This window comes from Notothenia rossii (genome assembly GCF_949606895.1).
Source record: "Notothenia rossii genome assembly, chromosome: 4".
NCBI lineage: Eukaryota > Metazoa > Chordata > Actinopteri > Perciformes > Nototheniidae > Notothenia > Notothenia rossii.
In genome coordinates this window covers 12,659,529-12,683,737 of record NC_136902.1, presented here as the reverse complement: position 1 = coordinate 12,683,737, position 24,209 = coordinate 12,659,529, and the positions used below count along the sequence as shown (strand labels likewise).

At 41.8% G+C, this 24,209-nt stretch overlaps 2 protein-coding genes across 9 annotated transcripts in view; one reads left to right on the top strand and one right to left on the bottom strand.

The window, feature by feature from the left end:
• camta1a (calmodulin binding transcription activator 1a) overlaps positions 1–20,783 on the top strand; it is a gene marked incomplete at its 3' end in the record, with an annotated part of 284,358 nt that extends 263,575 nt beyond the window's left edge. For 5 of the 8 annotated variants that reach the window (XM_079679018.1, XM_079679019.1, XM_079679020.1 and 2 more), the window contains 13 exons: positions 7,492–7,679; positions 7,819–8,015; positions 8,117–8,195; positions 8,353–8,704; positions 8,847–9,322; positions 9,878–10,056; positions 10,681–10,924; positions 11,796–11,867; positions 12,110–12,130; positions 12,261–12,460; positions 13,181–13,255; positions 13,659–13,689; positions 15,748–20,783. In XM_079679018.1, the coding sequence (XP_079535144.1) occupies positions 7,492–7,679; positions 7,819–8,015; positions 8,117–8,195; positions 8,353–8,704; positions 8,847–9,322; positions 9,878–10,056; positions 10,681–10,924; positions 11,796–11,867; positions 12,110–12,130; positions 12,261–12,460; positions 13,181–13,255; positions 13,659–13,689; positions 15,748–15,780 (2,147 nt within the window). Of the gene's footprint in view, positions 1–7,491; positions 7,680–7,818; positions 8,016–8,116; positions 8,196–8,352; positions 8,705–8,846; positions 9,323–9,877; positions 10,057–10,680; positions 10,925–11,795; positions 11,868–12,109; positions 12,131–12,260; positions 12,461–13,180; positions 13,260–13,658; positions 13,690–15,747 lie in introns of those variants that run through there. The other 3 variants (XM_079679024.1, XM_079679023.1, XM_079679025.1) reach the window with 3 other exon arrangements.
• Positions 20,784–20,900: 117 nt separating this feature from the next.
• LOC307038070 (urotensin-2-like) lies at positions 20,901–22,596 on the bottom strand. The gene is made up of 4 exons (XM_079679364.1): positions 22,343–22,596; positions 21,838–21,954; positions 21,520–21,560; positions 20,901–21,432 (listed from the first exon to the last, which is right to left on the bottom strand). The coding sequence occupies exons 1-4, from the start codon at positions 22,443–22,445 to the stop codon at positions 21,319–21,321; spliced, it is 375 nt and encodes a 124-aa protein (XP_079535490.1). The 5' UTR covers positions 22,446–22,596; the 3' UTR covers positions 20,901–21,318.
• Between the last annotated feature and the right edge of the window lie 1,613 nt (positions 22,597–24,209).

The following is a 24,209-nucleotide window of genomic DNA, read 5'->3' as shown; positions in this document are numbered from 1 at the left end:
GCTGCCTGTGCCTTCCTCGTGAAGAAGTTGAAGTTACACGTTTCTTCGAACATGCTTAGTTGTTTGTAAATGTATTCCATGTGTCTGTACGGTAGCGGAGTTTTACAGAAATACTATTTTTAAGCCACATGCTTTCTTTAAGTGTTTCATGTGAGTCTGCCTCATTGCAGAGCAATAGTTGACGTTGATAGTAGCCAACTCCTGACTCACGACTCAACCCTTATTAAACACTCCTCAAGACAAAGAAAACGTAGATTATGGTTCATTGCATTTTGATTAGCATAATAAGTTATACTTAGAGCCCTCGTGTGACTGTTTTTCCAAGTCTGCTAGTTTTGGCACAAATCCTCCTCCCGCATTTAGGAATGAATGACTCTTTGTAGACAGTTTTAGTCTGTTGGGTCTGTTGAACTATATGTCCGCAGTCTCTCAGGCTGGTGTCCTTAAACTACCAGCTGCGAGTGCTGCTTCACGTGTTGTTCAAAGTGTGGTAGCGCATTAGAGTGCTGTCGCATCCCTAAGTGCTGCCCAGGTTATCGGGGCCAGCGAGTCGCAGCTGAAATATACATACTGTTATTTATTTGTTCAAAACACACATAGTTGATATTGCAATGAAGACTACTGTTATAAACAGCATTTGCTAATCAAACAGTAAATATAGTGTGGATTTAAAAGGTTCAGCAGTGAGTGCTGCCGCTGAGCGTTTCAGCACCACAGATCTGTGAACAGCAACTGCACTGTAACCCTGTTCAGTGTTCCAACTTTGCTCTGGTTGAGCGCTTTCCCTCACTACTTAAAGTAACAGCATTGGATATATACATGTATGTACCTGTTGCTCCTCTTTGAGCAACATAGTGTAACCTTTCAAAAAAACTGTGAAAGACTCTATACACACCAAAGTTGAAAAGTCCTTCAGAATATATCTGAAAGAGGGTTTATGAATCACCACAGTTATTTTGCATGCTCACACGCAGTGGGTCTCAATACCCCTGTTTACGTGTGTGTGTGTGTGTGTGTGTGTGTGTGTGTGTGTGTGTGTGTGTGTGTGTGTGTGTGTGTGTGTGTGTGTGTGTGTGTGTGTGTGTGTGTGTGTGTGTGTGTGTGTGTGTGTGTGTGTGTGTGTGTGTGTGTGTGTGTGTTAGACCGTTATGACTTTAAACACTGACTATCTATCTAGCTGTATTGGTTCATGTATGATAGTACTGTAGTTGTTGTAGTTAAACATTAGCGATAGCGGTTGTGCTAGAAACAGCAGCTGCTACGTGGAAATGCTCACACATAAAGGTTGTGGCATGCCTTAGACAGAAGTTTTAAAGAGATAGTTAAAGAGGAAGAGTTGTTAAGAGAGAGAGCAACATTTCTGACTTCTTTTGTTGAATCCTGTTATAATATGTCCTTGTTTTACAGTAATTCAATGCTTCTCATTTTACCATAATAGAAACAAAAACAGTCACAGTTTGTCTATCTAATGTAATCCAGTATAATAGTTCATGAAGCTAACAGTATCACATGTAGTTTGTGGTGCGTCGGTCAAATTGGTGTCAGTTAATGCCTTGGGGAATATTTAAATATATAGATTGTGGTTGGCATTAGGTTACATCATCGTATGCATCAAAATCTGTCTGTGCTGTGTTTTCATATAGACATCACATTGTCCACATTTGTGCTAACAGGCCCCAGTCTGCTCGTAAACTGTAGCACAAGGGGATCATTTCATGTTCTGTATTCTTAGCTAGTTGTGCAGTATATTAATAACTATCATCTAGGGAAACTACTTATTTTATGTTTTGTTGTAAGTAGTTTGTCTTAAGTGGGCCAGTCTGCTAATGGGCTTATTAAATCCAGATTCACTGTTCATGCTGTGCAGTTGTATCCCTCTGAGCTGTCATAAAACCCAATTAGATGAAATGGGGTAATACACCTGTCCTTATACTAAGCATACATTATGCCTTATTCAAGATAAAAGTGGTCTCTGTGTCTTTCCAATCATCATCCTGTCCACATATGGACATTTTAATTATTGTAAGAGTTTGATAAACCATAAATATGATTCCAGTTTGTGCCAAAAGACAGAAATATATTTTTGTTACATTGTTGAGAAAGATTTTGAGGAAATTGGGGGACAGGCATATAATCATGTGAATGCATTTAACTGTGTTGTCTTTCTATATATGGAGAGTTTTGGAGACATCCTGTCCTGTCAGATTGATTCATCTTTGACATTATTTGTTCCACTCATCTGTCATTTGCACTCCTGCCTGTAGCTGACATGTCAAGCAGTATATAGTTGTTTATGCAAATCAGAAGCTAATAATATTTACTCGTTACGGTATTGTCAATCTATAAAAAGATCAAACTACCCACCCTGCTTTCCAAGGCAAAAAGCCAATACTGTGTTACTCTCTTAGTGTGATGGGGGTTGACAGTAAGTCCCAATGGTGTGCATTCTTGGCATTTTACCCTTAATATGACACAATGTATCTATTCACCTTTCAGACTCCATTTTATATTGACCTATATAGTTGGACAAATGCTAGTAGGTTAAGAGCTGCTTCACCTTTTTTGCAGACCAGAGAAGTATCATTCATGCATTGTGACCTTTTGTTTGCGGGCATTAAAATGCTGTTTGTGCTTGAGAATCAATTCTATGCGTGAACAATGGTGTGACAGAATTATCTGGTAGGACATATTGCAAGTGGTCCACCTGTTGCTGTATTAATTCAGTAAAACCCTGCAATAGAGAAGAGATGATGCTTTCATCTTTTGGCTTAACTTTAAAATCAAATGAAAAATGTTGGCATCAAAGAAAAGTGTCTTGTGGTGTAATGACTTTGTTGTGTGCAACACCAGCTATAAGAAAATGTTCCCACTGACACAACAATCCCCTTACAGAGAGAAATGAACAACGCTGTTGTTTCTCTGTAGAGAAGGCATTTTTCCTCCAGGTGATTCCATTGCCACCGTCCAAAGACATGTAGGTTTGGTGAATTGGAAGCTAAAAGTGTCTGGATGTGAAGATGAAGGACATTTTGAGTTTATCTGTTAGCCTGGATCGGATGGACAGATTGACGACCTTTCCAGGGTGTACCCCTCATCTCTCCCGCCCCCCACGACCCTGAACAGCATAAGCCATATAACAGATGGATGGATAGATAGCATCCTCAAATTGATTTGATGCCATAAGAACAAAAATATGTCTCTGGGGCATATACAATACCTTTTTTTTTTTAACTATTTAAACTATTCTGTTATAGCTCTGCTAACAAGAATAAAAAGAAAAAATAAGTAAAGATGGAAACCATTTCAACTCGTTACTCTATATATATATATATATATAAAGTTATGTCAGGCTTTAATCAACCGACAGCCGTGTGTTCCAGCTGCGAGGGCTGCTGCCAGATGGCCTGGCCCCTTCCACTGCACGGTCACAAATACCAGCCCCTGTCAGTCAGCTCACACAGAGACTCAGAGGGTGGCTGGCCTCTGGTCTTTCTGCCGGGAAACATGTGGGGAGTTGCCTGGCTGCAGAGCGATAATGAGGTCCAGCACTATACTTGATTGGCATGAACACAACCAGAGGTTTAGAAGTGAGCATTAAAGATGTCCTCCCTCACTCTTTTAGAAGTTCACTATTTGAATAACCCTACTCCTGTCTCCTCAGCTCACTTCACCTTGTCCTTTTATTTCCTGCTGTCTTCCTCCTCTCTTCAGCCTTTTCTCCCTCCCTCTGTGCTCCTCAATGCTCAGCCCTGTCCTTCCTTCCACTATCCGTCTGTATATCAGCCTGTCTCATCAAGAGCTGTTGTCATGTCCTAGAGATGAGACAAATCACGTGGGGCAGGGCTTTGACGTTGTTTGGGTTATGACCCAATGCAGCTTCCCTCAGTGTCCTTTCAGAGAAGCTAATATGAAGCAACAGCAGAGCCACACAGAGCAATCACCAGTTAGCGCAGAAAAAAAAAAAAAAGATATGCTATGGCTATAGTGCAGCACTCACTACTGATGTGTGACTTTCCCCGTGGTGCCCAGTTTCTTAATCTGTATGAAGGGTCCGGGTCACGGGCCAGTGTCTGGTGGGTCCATGATGACAACACTAGTCATTTATTAAAAATGAGCGCCGGTCTCAAGGCAAGCTACGCTATTACTCATTTGGGTTATATCGGTCATGAAAGTCCGAGACCTCTTGCCACAGAGTATTAGGTTTGAGCTTTTCCACAATCTAGATGTGTAATGTTCCATTTTTAGCCAAGGCAACTGTCACCCTATTAAAAGACCTGAAGTGTGGTGTTTTCCCATCCTCTCCAGGCTTTCGTCCCAGAGGTGAGAGGTTTTCCTCTCACTTCAGATGGGAGACGAATTAGGTCATCTTTTAGCAGAACATTCACTGATATTTCACTAAGAAAATGTACTTTTATTGTCATGTGACAGACTGTACCGAAAAAAATACTTCTTAGCTTTTTTCATTCAAATAACATTTTCAGTGGTTACATTATTTTTCAGTATAAGTTTGCTTTGGTTTGGCACAATTTCTATAATACAATGTTTCATTTAAATGTATCTGAGTTGTATTAGTTGAAATGACAGAAAAGACAACTAGACGCTTTACAGTACAACTCACAACAGATATGAGGTAGATATACTTGTGATAAAATGTATGGAACTTAAAAGTCAGTATAGTTTTTTGTTCAGGATTCTGAATTCTAACAATTTTCAATTGGGATAGTTAAAGTTAGCAAGGGTCAAAGTCCTGTGGGTGAATACATCACCAATAGGGGAAGATGTAAAATAAATCTCCACAAGCAACTAGACTTGACTTATTGGAGAAACTTTACTTTGCATTAAAAAATACTATTTGTGTTATGACAGCTGTAAGTTTACACCCATCAGCTTTCATTAAAGTGTTTTCGATATATTTAGCGGTGGTCTGCTATGTCTTTACTGCTTTTTAAACAGCGCGTCTGCCCTAAATGTTCGAGTGACCACGTCTGCTGCCACTCACCGTCACAAGGGAGTAAACCGGAGAGTGGGAGGGCGTTCACATCGTCACAGTGTTGTTACAGTTCTGTTTGGCTGCTCACTTTCCATGTCTCCTCCCTCTCCCCTCCCACTCGTCTCTTCCCCCATCCTCCCTCTGCAGTGGACGTGTATCGCATTTGGAGCAGCAGGCAGCAGGTGGAGATGACATCATCTGCACTGCAGCACACTGCAGCACTGGGTCTGAACAAAGACATGTCAGCCTACCGCTAACTATCCCCCTCCTCTCTCTCTCCCTGTCTCTCTCTTTCTCTCTCTCCATCTTGCCATCTACACCCCCCACCCCCATGTCAGCCAGAGGGAGAGGGAGAGCATAGCCTTGTACCAAGTCAGGTTGTTGTGCTGTGACCTATCTCAACCTTCTGACTCCCCTCCTGACACCAGCACTCAGGCTCTCAAATGTTCACCTCACCTGTTTACACAAGTCAAGATGGATCCCACATAGGACGAAGCACTAAAAGCGCTCCAAGCTTTTTTCCTGCTTGATAAGAGAGTGACGACTGATCTGACTGCAGACTCACGTAGACAGTCTACGGCACACACCAGGATTGAAGGCAGAAGCCTCGGTGTTGTCCACCCGGAGATTCACAGTGCAGCATGTTCTCACAGAAAGCACAAATCTACCAGCTAGTGACATTATGTTTGTCTGTCCAATGATAGCAGTTACTTGACCTCTTTTACAGCGGCTTATAGGAGGTCTGACTGTGACATTAGCTCCCCATGGCGCAAATGTCACCAGGTCGTGCTGTGAAGGCTCCCCACTTAGAGTCATTAGGTCCTTACCTACGGCGTCAACACTGAGAAAAGAGAGTAGGCCAAGTACACAACAGAACAGCAAAGAAGATTTATGGACTCTATTTTTTCATTGTTTGCCTTTCTCTCTCCATTTTTTTTTGCTTGAGTCCTTCCCCTCCCCTTCATCAATAAGCCAATAGCACGCAGGCAGACCATACACACACAGCCATGATCCTGTCGCCTAGTTACCGCTCGGCAGCAGGTTGCCACAGAAACGGCCTCATAGCGGCTAAATGGGGAATGCTAATGCAGTCTTCTATACTCCCTGCTGCAGTGGGCTCTCTGCGCCCATCCCATTCCACTGTGTGTGTGTGTGTGTGTGTGTGTGTGTGTGTGTGTGTGTGTGTGTGTGTGTGTGTGTGTGTGTGTGTGTGTGTGTGTGTGTGTGTGTGTGTGTGTGTGTGTGTGTGTGTGTGTGTGTGTGTGTGTGTGTGTGTGTGTGTGTGTGTGTGTGTGTGTGTGTGTGTGTGTGTGTGTGTGTGTGTGTGTGTGTGTGCGTGCATCGTGCGTGTGCATCGTGTGCGTGTGTTTAGGTGAGTGTTATTGGGGGTCTCTGTAAACCTTGGTGTCTTGTCATCTTAGATACACGTATTGCAACAGGTTCAACATTGCAGTATTTTTAAGTGTCTGGACTTTTTACTATGACTTACTCAAAAACATTTAATTGTGAACAAATAGTACTTGGTGATGTCACACAGTCTGCCAAGTTTCATAGTTACACCCTGTCCGTTTCACTAATTGAAATACATTTAAGTCTTTTGAAGTCACTTGCTCTGTCCTCTCCTCCGAGGCATTTAATTAATAATATGTCCTCTATTTTGACAAGGCTGAGAACCTGAGCAGAAAACTGTACTGACTGACGAAGCGCACACAAAAGGAGTTGCCTTCTATGCAGCGTGTAAACACTTTAAACTTTTATACACCTCCATCCATCTTAATGTAAAGAAAGGCTGGGTTTTCAAGGAGTCTGGATAGGTGATTGATTCTGTACTGTGAACTTCTCAGTCCTCCTACCGTACAGACTCATAGTACGGGGGTGGGATGGGAGTCTTGGCCACAATAGGCTATACTTAATCAGCTGGAGAGGGCCCTCAGCTGTACACTCCCTCCAGAGCGTGTCTGAAGCCCTTTGTGAAAGGGTGGACACATTTAACATGCCCCCACTCATTAGCCAATCATTCAACCTGTATTAGTGTGTCGGGGCTGTGTTTGATTGGTGAGGCAGGAGTTCTGTGATGGCAGCCATTAGCAGATGATTGATAGGCTCGAAAGGTTATTTTAGTAAAGCCAATGTTTTGATGAAGTTAATGATTGATGCTATTGTTTTCACTCACACTCTGGGGAGATTAATAATGATTATAATGTTACAGCTGAAAGTAAGATATTAACTTGCCATCAGCTTTGCAGTATCTCAGAAAGAGGCTAATGCATTTGTTCCCTTAATGGTTGATTGTACGCCTCATGATGCTAAGCCCCAAGTCACTGCGACAGTCTTAGTGCTGCTCAGAGCAACATATTTGGTGCAGCTTGTGGTGCATACTGTGTGATCATTTGTCTTGTCAGGACACAGTGTTGTTTGTGCTGGTAATAGCAAAGACAGCCATTTTTTTCTGCACACTGGATGCTGACGTGTTCTTCTCCTGTGTCCCACTGTTTGCCTAGATAACCAGTTCAGAATGTCTATCCTGGAGCGCTTGGAGCAGATGGAGAGGAGGATGGCGGAGATGGCCAGCCACCAGCAGTCGAGCAGTGCAGGGAGCGGCGGAGCTGGGGGGGGAACAGGGGGAGGAGGAGGAGGAGGAGGAGGGGGAGGAGGAGGTGGAAGCAACAACAACAACAGCCAGTCACAGGTAAAATGCCACATGACGTTACTCATGTGTTGTGAAAAAATGTGACATCACTCAGGAAGCATATTGAGTTTTTGTACATTATGATGTGATTGAGGCGTATACAACTAACAACAATGATTTGCTCTCTTGTTTATGTTAGTGTTTATCCGCTCAGACGCAGGCCAGCAGCTCCTTTGAGAGCCGTGTGGTGGTGGTCTGTGAGAAGATGATGAGCAGAGCTTGCTGGGCCAAGTCCAAACATTTGATCCACTCCAAGACCTTCAGAGGCATGACGCTCCTTCACCTGGCTGCAGGCCAAGGCTACGCCACCCTCATCCAGACACTCATCAAGTGGCGGTGAGAACAAAATACTCTGCCTAATGGCACTTTGGTTTGTAATTGGTGTGCACCACACTAAATAGCAGCACGATACTGATTGTTTTCTCTCTTCCTTCCAGCACTAAACATGCTGATAGTATTGATTTGGAGTTAGAAGTGGACCCTCTCAATGTAGATCACTTCTCCTGCACACCCCTGGTAAGAGAGCTGAAGTTAATACTTTTAAAGCGGAACATCCTAGTTTATGTGATGCGCAACCTCCAGTTGGTGTAGATTTGTTACAATCTGGTGTAATGAAACCCTTTAACCCTGTTTTCCTTTGCCACTTTCTCTTATTTGTCTGTTTCCCCTCCAGATGTGGGCCTGTGCACTGGGTCACCTGGAGGCAGCAGTGGTCCTGTATAAATGGGACAGACGTGCCCTAGCTATCCCAGATTCTCTGGGTCGCTTACCCCTCTCAATCGCCCGATCTCGTGGCCATACCAAATTGGCTGAATGTTTGGAGCAGCTACAAAGGGAAGAGCAGCAGTCACCAGCCCCTCTACCACCCACACCTCGCATGTCTTTCTCTCCCGCCCCCGAAGCCCCCACCACAGACAGCTGGATGGTCAGCTGGGCAAACAACAGTGGAGTGGCACCTAGCGGCAAGAAAGGGTGTCCTGCCACAACAACAACAACAGCATCCAGCGCCACAAGCCTCAATCCAGGCCAGTACAGTGCTCTCTGTCTCTTACTGTACACTAGTTAAGCCGATTACCTTATATAAGTCACTGACTGGGAAATCCCTTACTTTGTTAGTGTGTTAACTAATTATGTAACTAATTTCTACGACTATTGTGTTTTTTGCAGACTTGAGAAGACCAAGGTCAGAGCCCTCCAACTACTACAGCAGCGAGTGCCAAAGAGACCTCCCGCAAGCTAAAAAGCATAAACCCAACCCAGAACTGTTTCAGAATCGGCCTGACAAGGCCATGTCTGTTCCTCTGAGCCTGGAGCAGCAACAGCTCCACAAGCTGTCCTCTAGCCCGAAGAGCCTGTCGTCAGAGGGCCTTAGCTCAGAAAAGGGCCTGTCTACAGGAGGCAGCACAGGGACAACCAGATGGACCTCCAGAGAGAGTTTCTCCAGCAGCGGCATGGGGAGGAAGGCGTCAGGGGTCAGTGGAGGCAGCAGCCTGGGGAAGGAGAAGCTGGTCAACCGGTTGCGTCAGCGGGAACAGCTAGGCATGCTGGTGATGGCTGACAGAGAAATGGCTGATGCAGAACTGTTATCCTATCGGGAAGATCTGGAGAACCAGGACTGTCTCACACAGATGGATGACCTGCAGGTGAGAACAAGCATCTGTCCGCCAAATGGGTGGAACTTGTTTCTAGTATAGCTGCAGATAAAAGGTTCAGATAATGTGGGCAACATTTATTTTGCAATTCTTTTACTTCTAACTAATTTCACTTTTAAACTATTACAATCCGCAGTATGGTTATTTTATTGGCAATTCTAGATTTTAATTGGACTCAACCGCACTACGCCTCCTATTTAATGTCCATCTTCTGCAATGGGTAGGCGGCATGCACCAGGCCAACATGGCACTCTGTCGATGACCATCACTGCATAATAAACTCTCTATTGATCCACTTCCATAGCCAAGGGATTCTTAAAGCCATCCATCTAAGTCTAACTACTCCTCCAACAGATGAAGTGCTGGATTAGGAATTCCAGCCTCCAACAGAATCACTCATCTTTATTCTAGCCCATTTGCATTAAATCTAAGACTTTAGACACGTGGCCAAACTATTATACCTGCCTACAATGGGCACATGTACAGTCATTAAATTGACAAAGTGGGTCCTGTCCTCATTCATCTTCGTCTATCCCAACAAAACAGGCCAATATGATGACTCTGGCAGAGCACATCATTGAAGCAACGCCAGAGAGAATCAAAAGGGAGAACTTCACCGCAGTGGACTCTGTGCCCTTAGACACGTCAGGGGTCACCAACACCATGAACTGGCTGGCTAACTACCTTGGAGACGTAGAACAGTTGCCAAGCATCCTACACCTGAGGTAAGGAGCACGGTGGGCCAGGGAATCGCAGATATACATATTGCATTGCCAGTGTGTGGGTGTGTACAGTATGTGTGTCCTCCTCACTGCATTCATCCTTGTTTCTATGGTTGTTATATTCTATTATATGGTTGTTATACCTGTTATTGTCCAACAAATGGGTGGACAGTCATAAAGAACAACATGAAGAAATCATTTATTTATGCATTACGCTGCCAAGTCAGAGTAAAACTGAATTTTGGTGTACGGTATGTGCTGTTAAACATATTATTTATATTTAGCATTATACCACAACAAACCAGTGGGATGGCAATTTGGCTGTTTTATTTGATTGAGGTTACTGTGGCTCAGGATTGCATATATGTCAGTGTTTGGATTATAAACTAATAATAAAAACATTTTATAATCAGTTGTTAACCTGCTTTATCTGGATGGTTCTTAAGTCTTACCTTGCACTCATCAATACTGTAGTAATACAACAATATGCACAAGTTAGATATACAAGTTGATCATAAGGTTCGGGTTTAGTTTAAGCTTGCTAATCACTGCCTGCTTCATTCCTACACTTAACAGGAAGAAAAAGGAGTCTAAAATACAATAACATTTATCCTTTTCTGTCCGTAGATCTCTGTATAATGAACCCCTGACCCCATCGTCCAACCCCAGCCTCAGTCCTGGGGGGTCTCCACTGAGAGAGGGGCCCCTGGAAAGGTCTACTCTCCCCTCCCCTGCTGACTGGAGTGAGTTCATCAACGCCTCCAACAGCAAGGTGGAGCGAGACCTGGCCCAGCTGACTCTGTCTGACCCCGAGCAGAGAGAGCTGTACGAGGCCGCCCGCCTAGTCCAAACTGCCTTCCGCAAGTACAAGGTACAGGCCCGGCGCTCAGCTGCCATATGCTGTGTGTACAGCAGCCCGCAGTGACAGGGCTGCACTGTTAGGAGTGGTATTATTAGATGATTTTGTGTTTGTTTATTTGAGAGATGTACAAGGGTTTTGTTTGGTCCCAAGCCGTAAAGCTCTGATTTCTGCAGTAAAGTTCAGGGTCTTGAGACGGTTCATTCGTCTGGGGATTTACTGTTTACTCAATTTTATTCACATTTTCCTTCCTCTACCTCTGTCTCATTCTCTGTTCCTCTGCTCACATACACATTACAACATGAACAGAAATGTATCCGAATATGTCCCTGTGGTTTCAGCATGGGAAGGTGCCTTGAGCAGAGCATGGCCTTGCTTAGAGGAACGACTGCACTGTCCCCCTTTATCCCCGCTCCAATTAGACATAATTAAGCTTATGTTCTTCTCCTCTCGCTTTCTCTCTCTCTCTCCCTCTCTTAGTTAGGTGTATGGAGCCTGCTACTGCCTGTTTCAAACTAGCTCTCCACACACCAGTCCTCTCCCCCTGCCCGATCCCATTCCTCAACTCGCTCCCTGCCCCCCGGCTACTTTTAATGAGTTTTCATATGACAAACTGTTCGCTGTCATTTGCAGTCATCTGTTATGCCTGTCTAGCAGCTGATTCTGAGGTGGACCGTTGCCTCTGGGTCGCCTGACAGTTCACCTCCTCCCCCCCGCTGCTCATGTGGGGGGCAGTTCACCGGGGGTGGACTCGTGCCATGGTGGCATTCACTTGCCTCTACCGGGAGACCCAAAGGGAGACTTAACAGAGCCACCAATATCCTTTGTGGCAAATGCAGGTGCAATTGTGACCTCTGACCTGTCCTACTTTACTCTCCTACAGGGGCGGCCGCTCCGAGAGCAACAGGAAGTAGCTTCTGCTGTCATTCAACGTTGTTACAAGAAATACAAACAGGTAGGCACCTCCAAAGCATTGAGGTGTTCCTGATATGGTAATACGTGGTTTTGTTTACAGGTTTGAATGTAATTAGTCTATATGATAGTCTTTTGGGAGGAAGATAAGAACATGAGTTAACTATCTGAAGCCTCCTAAATACATTTAATTAAACTTTTTATCATTTTTAAACTCAACAGACTTTTTGAGTATAGAGTATTTTAGTGCATCACTCACAATATTTCCTTTTTTCTGTTTGCAAGCTAACATGGATAGCCTTGAAGGTAACTTTTTTTCACTACAAGCAGCTGAATTAATTGCCAAACATTAGGTTGTGTTATTTGACTACAGTTTGAGCTTCGTAGCACTATGGCACTCAGCAAAGCTTGACACGCTGTTCTTTCTCGTTGGCAGTATGCACTTTATAAGAAGATGACGCAGGCCGCCATCCTTATCCAGAGTAAATTCCGCAGCTACCACGAGCAGAAGAAGTTCCAGCAGAGCAGGAAGGCTGCTGTGCTCATTCAGCAATACTACCGCAGCTATAAGGAGTTTGGCAGGCTGAAGCCCCACCACCGCGGGGCGGCTGCTGCCCTGGTGCAGCACAAACTGAGGTAGACACATCCTATAAGCCAGAAACTGAAATACTAAAGAAACTACTCTGGCATATAATATTACAAAATGATGTGAAAGTGCCAAATCATTTGAGTGTTCGGAAGCAATTTTATTAAAGGTCCCTTATTATACTAATTTTCAACAATATATTATAGGTCTCAGATGTATACAAAACATGTCTCTGAAGTGTTTGGCTTGAAATACCAAACAGATCATTGCAGCATCCCATAATCCCCTCTGTTTCAGCCCTGCTTCAAAAGTGCTGATTCTCTGTCTGTTACTTTAGATGAAAATAAGGAGCCCCTCCCCCCACGCCCCTCTGAGAGAGATTTGGTTACAAAGAACACAATGGTGCTCTAGGAGGAGATTCAGGTGATAAGGTGGGGGGGTTACCTTGGTTGGTGATTGGCTAATTGGTTACACAAGCCAAAACATCGTTATGACATCATAAAGTGGCCAAAATTTGATCAACTCATTTTCAGACAGGTTTTTATATAAATGGATCAGGACAAAAAGAGAGGGGGTCTTTGTTCATCATATAAAGCGTGTTTATGTATAAAAGACGTGAAAAGCGGATTTTGCATAATAGGTGACCTTTAAGTAGTTTATTGACAAGCACATTCAGCAAGGTTCACAAAATCTTTTCACATTTTCACTGAAAGATGAAAGTTGCCTCTATGTCAAAATAACAAAGTGATGTTCCTTCTGGTGTCTCACAGAGGTAGTCTGCTCACAAAGAGGCAGGATCAGGCTGCCAGGAAGATCATGAGGTTCCTACGTCGCTGCCGCCACAGGTAGACCCCGACACTGACTCTCACACATCCTAACCTACTAATATTTACATATGTTACACACAAAACTTTCCATAGGCTAGATAAATCTGCACATTCATATTTCCTGCACGGTTTGGTTTATGGTCTAAAAGAATACAATCACATTGAGCTAATCAGTAAGACACAGTAGAAACTACCACTAGTTCCATAATCTTGTCCATCTCTTTACTCTTCTCTTTACACTGTGTTGTGTGTGTTTGATTTAGTTTGTGTCGGACAAATTAGGTGGTTAGAAAATGTCTTGAACACCTAAGCTCCACCCCTCCCCTCACTGTATTTGGCCCCCACCTGTTCTCGCCCCCTCCCTCACAGTGCCTACTGTGTGCTAATAGCTGTCTGGTATTGTTTTGCTGTTTATGCCAAGCCCCTTGATGGACCATAGACTGTTCAAGCGGGTGAGTGCAGCCTCAGCAACTCAGTTCGTGCCTCTTCCACTTCCTCTTCCTCTCTCTTTCTCTCTCTGTTATTCTGTACGCCTCTTATCTCCCTTTCTGTCTCTCACTCTTTAATAACACAATTATCTCCTCCTGAGGTCTCGGCCTTCGCATTCTCTCCTTCCTTCCCTCAGTCTCATTTTCTCTTTTGCTCTTTTCCTCCCATCCCTCCACCCACCTTTCCTCCTTCTCCATCACTGTTGCTTGATGCCTGCTTGCATGAAGGCTGCCGACTGGAGCCACAGGTGGACTGAGAAGCTCAGATTTCAGATCTCGAAAAACTAACAAAATGCTTATGAATGACAATATCACTGCAACACTTAACAGGCACTTCTCTGACTCTCTTTATCTCTGTCTTTCTCTCCTTGGGAATTACTTTTTGTTCTTATTGTTTTGTGTTTTTATTTCAGCTTTGTGTGGTTATGCAGATAGCCAGTTTGAGAAAATGGGAAGCTTTTTTTCCGTCATGTTTTATTCTGCTGCATGACGAGTGGTGACAACTATGAGCCTTGCTCTTCTACCTTTAGGCATGCTATGGGCCTGCTGTTTCTCAACTGGTTGTCTGTCTGTCTGACTGGCTGTGTGTCCTGTTTCTAGCCACTCGACAGACTGAGAGGGGGGTGTCCCCTCCGATTTCCTTTTGTTAAAACTTGGTCGAACTGTTGAATGTGTAATGTCCACTGGTTTATCAAAACAGAACCGATACATTCATATAAAATAAAAGGTACACCTGAATGGGAGAACAAAAATGATATGTGTACGTTTGAACAGTTCCATTTTTCACAAACCTTTACGCCTTGCTACATGCATATTTCATGTCTTTACCCTTTACCATAAATACTGCACACGGTCCTAAAATAGGGCATCGTGCTTTTAGAGCAGGGGAGATTGTTATTGTAACCACCTCTACACTTCCAAAGGGTGTCTGCTGTTCTGTGATATAGGTTAGGAAGCTGTGATAGCATATAGGTCACAGAACAAAAACAAACAATAGGTTCCTCCACCCTTTGGGACTACAACACAGGGATGTAATGGATTCATACCTCCAGGGAGAGGATGTGGCTCACACACTCACACACATACACACCGGATCTAAGTAGTCTGCCTCTCTTCAATACATAAATGTTGCAGAAGTTATCTTCCGCTAAGAATAAGTGTCGGGCTAAATCCATTACATGACAGCAGTTGATGTGTTAAAGTCAACTGCTAGGGTAAAGAGTTCTCTGTGAACTACAGGCTGACCTCTTTTTGCACACACACTGGAGACACAAGTCTCTTCTATGAACCCACACACACTGCTGGTGCTATTCTTTTGTGAACTGCCAGACAATGCATTCATAAAGAGTTGAATTGTGATTTGCTTTTCCCTCCTAAAAACAGAGCAATTCTTCTCAGCCTCTCCCGGTTTGTTTGACAATTATCTGAGTTATCTTAGTCTTTTTTATGTGAAATTGTCATTGACGTAGATGTTAAATACTAATTATTATGTGCTCTTCAATACTGACGAAATAGATTTAAACTGAAAGACAGGTTCAAATTCTTTGTATAACTGAACAGTACCTCATGCTGAAGTTTGAGAATAAAAGTGTTCCAGGTCGCTGAAAAGTGTCACTTTAAAACCTGTAACAATAACTAGAATAATAACTGTAATTAAAATAATGATGATATCATTACCATATTGTGTTAGAAAGGACCCTTCGCAATTAAAAGCATTTCATGACAAGAATGAATGTATTTCTTCCGTCACATAAGCATTTCATCCTGAATGTAATTCTTTAGATTAACATGGTAATGATTGTGTAATTGTGCTGTAATTATCCTCTTTTGTTCGTTCCTAAGTGCAAGTTCAATTCAACCCTGACCAACGTTTTCTTTCACAGAGCAGCCGCAGTTCCTGAGGATCTGGGCTGACTTGATTTAGTTCTGATTGTTCTGGCTGAACAGTGTGATACTGTTGCTGCTTGTCACTCGAGTCGTGGATGTTGTATTCATGGACGCTTGTCTCTCTCTGTGTTCCAGGGTGAAAGAATTGAAAAGGGCCAGGGAACATGAGACCCCTCAGAAGAGCCCCCTCACCATTTGACATCACTCTCCTGTCTCCTCTTTTCTGTTTTTGTTTGTACCCGAGACATTTTACAAGAAAAATGGAAAAAAAAACATCAATGCAAGCACTGCAATTATTACTACTACTGCAGTGTTACCGGTTCAACTTCTATTATGTACAACAGCATTTTTTCACATATCTATTCTTTCCACTGACTTGGTTTTTGACGGAGAGTGGCAACTTCTACGGGATTATAAACTAAAAGGGTCGGGGTGGGGGGTGCAAAACATTTGCTTCATGGCATTTTTTGCACTTTTTCATGGATTGCTTTGTCTTTTTCGAATATATGGAGAGGTTTTGGACGATGAAGGAAGCAGGACATGCGTGCGGAGGTCTGTCAAACGCGAGGACCTCAAGAGACGTAAATTAAGACTGCTGCAGAGGATCTCAGAGGATAGTGAGACCACGCAGAAACACTCTGGGCTCTTATTGTGTTTCATAATTTTTTAAGTGACCAATCAATTCATTTGAAGAAGGATTTTTTTTAACCAAATACATTGGTCACCCACACTCCCACTTCTTTCCACTGCTGTAGATGAAATGATATTCAATTTAGCTCAACAACTCCTGCTGTCCCACTGTGCTCTACCCCACCAGTCTGCCCGCACGGGTGGAGCTACAAATGAATGTAGTCCGGGGTTTAACCATTACGAAGCAGATGGGTGATAAAATATTTCTCTTTTGCCATTTCTTAAAGAAACCCTATGCTTTATCGTATATATTGTCACTTTATTACTTGAATTTGTTCCATACTGTCCAATGTATTTGTTCCATCATGTCCAATGTATTGGTGATCTGTATCCTCAGACTCTATGTTGTTGAATCCTACCAAGAAAAGATGCATGACTTCTTGGCAAGAAAAGTCTTTGCTTGTGTGATTATGGTCTAGTCTTTCAGCCTAACCTCTGATGTTCTCTTTTGTTTCCATCTTCTCCCTCATGATTTCGATCATATCAGTATTGAAGCTATCCCTGTATTGTCCTGTTTCTTTTTATTTGTCGATTGATCCTCTGAAACCTAACAAGAGAAAAGAACTTGCCTATTTTGTGTTGTAACGGTTATGGTCATGCAGGTTATTAATGTTCTTTTTAAATGAACTTCAGAGCCTGCGAAGGCTGTTGAGGGGAAGATCACATACATTGCCTTGACGTCTTAGAGATTCTTTGAGGGGTCCCTAAGCTTGTCCCAAAATAGGGGTTTGACAAATCCATATTTTTGACAATTGAGCGATTTCTGTATATAAAGAAGGCTGAAAGTACGTAGGAAAAAACATTTACCCGAAGGGGATTGTATTTTAGAAATATATTATTTTATTCATTAAAAATGGGTCAAAAACAGGTACGAGACAAAAACAGAATATTTGTATAGTTTTGTTTGAATGCCTAAGAAGTATGGTTGTATTGTTTGTAAATAGTGTAAATACCTGGGATAAAAATGAGCTATGTGCATGAAAAGTATGAACAGAGTCAAAAGGGAAAAAACAACAAAAGCAGTAGTGGCTATGCTCTGTAAAATTAAACTATTTCACTATTAGAGTATTTTATTTTATTTTGATTGTTCTTGAGAAGAACATTTCTGCTAAAGCATGATATTATTGCAATATAAAAAAACTACAAAAAAATGTATTTAGAGTTAGGAGAAGTCTGCAAAATGATCTTAAAACAAGTATGGTTATGTTTACATTTCTTTTGTTTTGTTTTGGGCTACCAAGAATCTTTTGCCAATGGTGCCGAGGTATGGGAATGCTATATAGCTTAAGAAGAGAATTAAGTTAATTTTTGCAGAACAGATAATCATACAGTGAAATACACACTAGCACTGAAGACCATGAGATCACAAGTGGTCGAGGATCACTCGAACAATAAGGTACACAGTTTGCAGAGGGAGTCATATTCAAGCAGAACGCATTGAAGTCTCTCATGTCTCCACTTTTCACACTGATAACTGAAGCATTAGACCATCACTGAGTGCACCATAGCAGAGTTTGAGTTAGATTTTTGTTGTCATTAAAAATGGAATGTGTTACTGAGGTATCTTGCCTGATCTGAAAGAATGGCAGCCTTGCCCATGGTGTTTCTACAAATCCAAATCATGTTATCCCTATTTCTTGAATTAAACTCTTCAAATGTACACTATGCTGCAGCAAGCATTGATGTACTACTTATTGGCTGATCCCTGTAATAAACTGATGACCGGATATATATATACTACAATATGTCTTAATACAAAAACACCTTGATACAGGCTGCCATGCTCTTAACAGATCTTACTATTCTATGTCACAAAGATGTCTACCTGATGAACATGTTTAGCATTCTATACATGACTGGGTTTCTTTGTCAAGCAGCTGAAAATACAAAACGAACTGTTCCGACAGTAAAAGGTGCTAAACCGATTCTATCTGAAAGGACAGCACTAAAAGTTGTCACTGCCTCGATGCGGGGTCAATGAGCCAAAATGACTGTAGTAACCAATGTGTAAAACAGTGCCATTTATAGTTATGAGGCATACGATGTGTCTTGTACATTGGATTAGGTATATATTTGATTGGGCTGTAGGAACAATCTGAGAGAAACATGAGCTGCTGGTTTAGAGGTGCCTGTTGGTTGCTGCCTATTATATATTCCTACCAGAACTACCAGAAAGTGTATTCTGTATCAAAGTAATGACATTTGATTATTCAGCCAAGTGCCACTGAAAAACTTGATTTTTTTCATTGAAGTATTGTCATGTTTGTTTAATAATCATTAGGGATTTGTTTCATTGACTGACTGGTTGTTTTTATTGTTTTTCACACACAGGTATGTCAACTTTATTTCCCGAGTGTTAATGTAGAAAGTGCCTATTCATATCCTGATCACACAAACCCAGTGTCAGAATGCATACAATGTACCTGAAGTTGAGAGAATGTGAGAACATGGTCACCCACAGAAAGTGCTGTATCCTCTACATGAACACACACACCATCACCATCACCTTACACTCACCAAAGCCACAATATGAAACTCCCACAGCACTCCAGCTTGTCAACATGCTACGCTTTATTTTCATTTGTATGCCTTGTTTTCTGTTTTCTAACGGGACAGCTTGTTAAATCATACTTAGAAGTGCCACTACTGGGGTTTGTTGCCTTGCATTCATCCTCCTGGTCCGTGGTAAGAATGCATAGCCAATGCAATGTCGTGGCAAAAAAGAGAAGGGATTTATTATGCTTGCATGGGTAAAATAGTTAACTGGGTGACCGAACTGCACCTAAAGCATGCTTATTTTCCTAGAATCTGTAGTCAGATAGACTTGTTAAAAGACTTACTGTTCTGTAAAACGATGACCGTTGGTTTGACGTGTCACAGAACTCAGAAAGACAGAGGGCATGTGACTGGAGGGCTGAAGGGAAACTCACAAATGAGCCAGTGATCAACACTCAGTAGCTACTGAGGTTTTCATAGCAAAGCATGAGGACAGGATTGTTTTTACACCAAGCTCTAACTTTTTAGACTCTTTTCTTTACTTTTTTGATTCTTTTAGATTTGATCAGTGTTCTCCCAACTTCAAATAGGACAAATGGACATGATTGGAGACCATTTGGACAGTATGTATAGCTAGTTTTAACTAAGTGACACACGGTACACACGGACACATGCACAAGACACAGCACACATGCAGACATGTCAAGGTGTCTGTTTCATTTGTTCGCTGAGCGGCATCGCTCTTCTCCAGCCTGAGGGACTGGTTCACCTCCCTTCTGTATTTTACTCAGGGTGCAAAATGGGGAGGAGGAAGCAGAGCAGGACACGTGATTCACGGCAGAGGCAGCTGAAATAGACAAATTAAAAACGTTGTGCTTTCTTGTAAAGGCAGACACTTAAGTCTTTAAAATGAATGAATATCAAATAATCCATATCCTCTCAGTAACTATGAACATTGCAGACACTGGAGTAGCCCTTGAATAAAGTCCCGATATATATATATATATATAGCTCATTAAGATAAATGATTTGGCTTTCTTCTAGAGAGGTCTGTCAAATCGTTGAAACATTTCGGCCAGTTCTTTAGGCCTTTAATTTATCTAGATGACAAAGTGTAGAGGGTATTTAAGATTAAGAGATATATGAAAAGTCCAGCTGCAAATCTTGTTTTTACTGCCATTTATGAATGGGATGACAGGTTAGCTGACTCTTCATATTTAACATTAGCAATTTTCAAGACGTTCTGTGACTTGACCTGGGAATCTGCCTTTCCTCCTCTTCTTTTTCCCGAGCGCCCAAACCAGAGAAAGGTAGGCACATCAGGACAACAGAACAGAAACGGTTTTACAACATATTCCACTTGTGGACACAGAGCAATAAAGAACTATTTTGTGGAGACCTATAGACCTAGTGAAGTTTAAAATGATTGGACACATGTAGTCGACTTTTCTCTTATGCAAATGCCAGTATTGCAAGACAAGCATTCAGTAGTTTATGGACAGCAATTATATGGCACCCTTTACCGATCTGCACGTTTTCATCAATTCCAAACCGAGAAGAAGAAAAAAAGACCCTGCTTTGATAGAAAGTTACGGGTCCTCGACACTTTGCATGTGAACTAGTGTTAGATCTATTTTCCTCTCCTCTATAGCTGTCTTTCTCTCTGTCTTTCCCTGTTATGTGACCCAATTTTTCTCTGCTCCCGACCCCTACCCTTCAACGTTTCATCTCCTCTCGGTTCTCCTAATGTGTTTTGTTTTCCTCCTTTTTCTTCCTCCTTCTCTTGTTTGTAAGTTTTATTTTTGTAATTGTGCATGTACAAGCGTCACTGACTCGATGGATATGTTTAAAAAAAAAGAAGAGATTTCAGCTGCTGAAGCCATGCAAAACGTTTTTGAATTGCCCTTAAAATATGGACGATGTTTTCTGAATGCTTTATATTCTTTCTGCTGTAAAATAATAAAAAAATGAAAAAATTAAGAAAACTCCTGAACCAAGTTTGCTCCGTCTTTTTGTTTCTTCTTTCACTTTAAGAAAGCAATCATTTGTTCTTCTACCAATGACTTTTCTTCAACACTTTGTATCAAGAAAAGACGATTAGACAGTATTTATAATATAGTTTTTATTTATATTTAACATCCAGTGCTGTACAACCCAAAGCTTTCACATTTAAAATACATTTGGTCATATATCAGACAAGGGTACTTTAATAAATACTTGTACACAAATATAGTTTTACACAATATGAACATAGTCTCCATGAAACATCTTAAAGACCCCACTCAACATGTCTCAATCATACCTATGGTATTGTTATTTTTCTCACATATTGACAGCTCTTATGAGGATGTGTATGTGTATTTACATTACCCGGGCATGCATATGTGTTCATACAGTTGAAATGAATGCATGATGTTTTTTTTATTTTGATGGATTTAATAAAGTGAGTGCTCGATTGTGATGTTTTGTTTGAGTGCAAGCCCTGTCTCTTGTGTTTAGCTTGAATGCCTGTTGACGGTTTTAGACGCAGTACTTCCAGAAACACTCAGCGGTCCCTCCTCTCTTCCTGAACTGCTTCCGGATGCCCAGCACACGGCTGAAAGGATTTAGGAGACTTTGTTTCTCCAGTAGGACCTAAGAGACGGTATAAAGTAGTTTGATTGAAAACATTTGTATTTACTTTGCTGTTTCAGGGATAAGACTGTTTTTTAGAAAGCTCACCTCTCTTTTAATCCCTCGGGGAAGCAGACCTGTTCTGACGCCTCAGAGAAGAAAAAAAACATGAGGTTATTCTGGTGTTTGAGATAGTTGTTGCTTTAGACATGTGTGTGTGCATGTCAGGTTTGTGAGGTAGTGGCAGAGCAGAGGACCTCCAACCGCCTGGCTAGGTATCCAACCATGGAACAATATGATAAAGCTGAGATGAATTCAAAGTTGTAGCACAATGATTTTACAAAAAGAAAGTGGGTGATTTTTCCTGGATAAAACAATTATCTGCATGTTAATATAAGAAACAGTGTGTGTCTTTGTGTTTCTTACCATCTCTGTTAAACTCCCCAGACATCAGAGTGGAATATCTGAGACCATCCTGAGAAGGGAAGTTCTGCTCAGAGAGAGACAGATCATCCAGAGCACCGACTCCGTCTTCCACTGACACTGAGGAGAACCGAACAGCCACATAAAGTTGGAAGACATTTCTTTTTGTCGTTTTTGAAATATTTAACATTGATTTTCCCATTGGCGTTGATATATTCGACAGCAATTCATGATCATTTTACAGATAACTTTTTAAGTATTAAAAAGAAAACATAATATTTATTCTAATGGCAGAAAAAGTCTCCTATCAATGGTCCATGTGTTTGAACTCTGGCAAAACAATTCCCGCTCAACCCTGCAACTCCAAAGTAATAACTTCAATGCCTGACGACATCACCAACCTGACATTATTCTCTCATAGGTTGTATGACTAAAAATGATAATCAACGTACTTCATTGATGCAATTTTGCAAATACATGATAAATAGAGATATTCATTTCCACTCACCAGGTCCCGCATAGGACATCTCTGCAGATTCTGAGATGGGGTGGGCCAGCAGTGGGCCAGAGGCCAGGAGCAGGAAGGCCCAGGACAGGAGGTTACACTTCATCTCTACAGGACGTTGATGTTGGAAGTCGCTCGGTTGCCTCAGGTGAAAACAAAGACTTGTACTTGCTCTGTTGGTCCAACTGGGTTATATACTACCAGCATTAGCCTGTCCCCCTTCCTGCATCGGGACACACACTCTTGCCACAACAACCATCAGCAATATCCACAGTCCCATCCTTTCTGACTGCGATAAATCAACAGGGTACAGGTGAATTATGGGCTCAATAAAAAGACAAGTGCCATGGCCCAGGCTTCAAGGGCACAGCCATATTTTACCGGCCCTACAGCTTGATTGACTGTTTTACTGACTTTGTAAATAGGATTGAAGCAGGTGTTTCAGATGTCATTCACAACAACATCCAGGTGGAGCAGGTGGAGAAACTGGGCAACTAAATTAATAATGCTTTTATGCTACCAGCTCATTAAACTCCTGGGCCATTTGAATGCTCCTGACCCGGAAAAAACAAACAACTGGAGCTGCAGTGAGACTTCCCAATAAAATAACATAATTGCTTGCACAGTGGATCAGTGTAAATGCTAAAACAGTTGAAGCTTTGTAACCTATAAGACATCTGACATTTTCAGTTTAAGAGCAACGAGAATTTTCCATGGGTCACTGAACAGATTGATTTATGCACATTATTTAAAGGCCTTGTTCTGATTGGAAATGTGTTCTTTCACTTGTTCTTAGTCATGCTCATGAAATAAAACTCAAATGTATTAAGTCCAGCATAGAAAAAAAATTGTTCCTGTCAATGCAGACTCGGGGACAGGCTGCACCTCTGTATGTAAATTGTTTATTTATTAGAAGTGTGACGTCAATGTTCAGTCACTTGTATGATAATGAGGGTCGACGAAGCGACAGTGACATTTAATTTTATAGCCAGAAGGCCAGCTACTCCATTAGGTTTTGCTACGCTTTGTATCATAAAAAGTTATTACGATTTATATTCTGTATTAGTCAAGGCCTTGCTGCCAATCCGGGCGTATTCCAGACTCTAAAATAAATGTTAATCCTACTATATATGGGGTCCTCTTTACACTTTTATGAGAAATCTTGGTTCAAGGTACAGGCGTTTCGTAAAAAACAAGGACACATACAGTACTGCTCCTTTTGAGATCCATGAAATATAATGTGGCTCAGGGAACAGATACAGAAAACATATCCTCATAGGCACAATAGACATGGTTAAGATGTTACAGTATCTTTTTACTTTCATTTTTATCAACCCTTGATTTGACATTCACACTAAATGGCTGGAGATTTCTTCTGAAAATACCAAATTTTTTCTTGATCTTTAGTCTTAATCTGCTAAAGACCCATCATTGCAAAGCCACATGTCTCACAAAACAACTGTAGTATTCCAAGTTATGTGCCCTAACAGGTTTGTGTGACATGTTGTTGACATTATTCGACCTCTGGATTACTGACTGACGTATGAACAACCAGCAGAGGGCAATATTACGTCTAGAAAATCTCATTACATTTACCACGTTTACACATTTTCAGCAAATTAGTCTCCAGTCAGTGTGGTTTCTGAAGTAGAAAAAATATCTTTCTGGACACTTGTGTAATGTTTTCCTTCTTCCTTTTAGCAGTCTTCAAACAATCTCAGATTGACAGAGTGCAAATTGAATCACAAAACCTGTAGCCTTCAAAACCTTAAAAAGCCCGTAAATCCTCATCGTCTTTGACATTTACAAGACCATTTTTAAAACCATGTCATCCTCCCTAGAAAATAGACTTTTGATATAATTTTTCTGA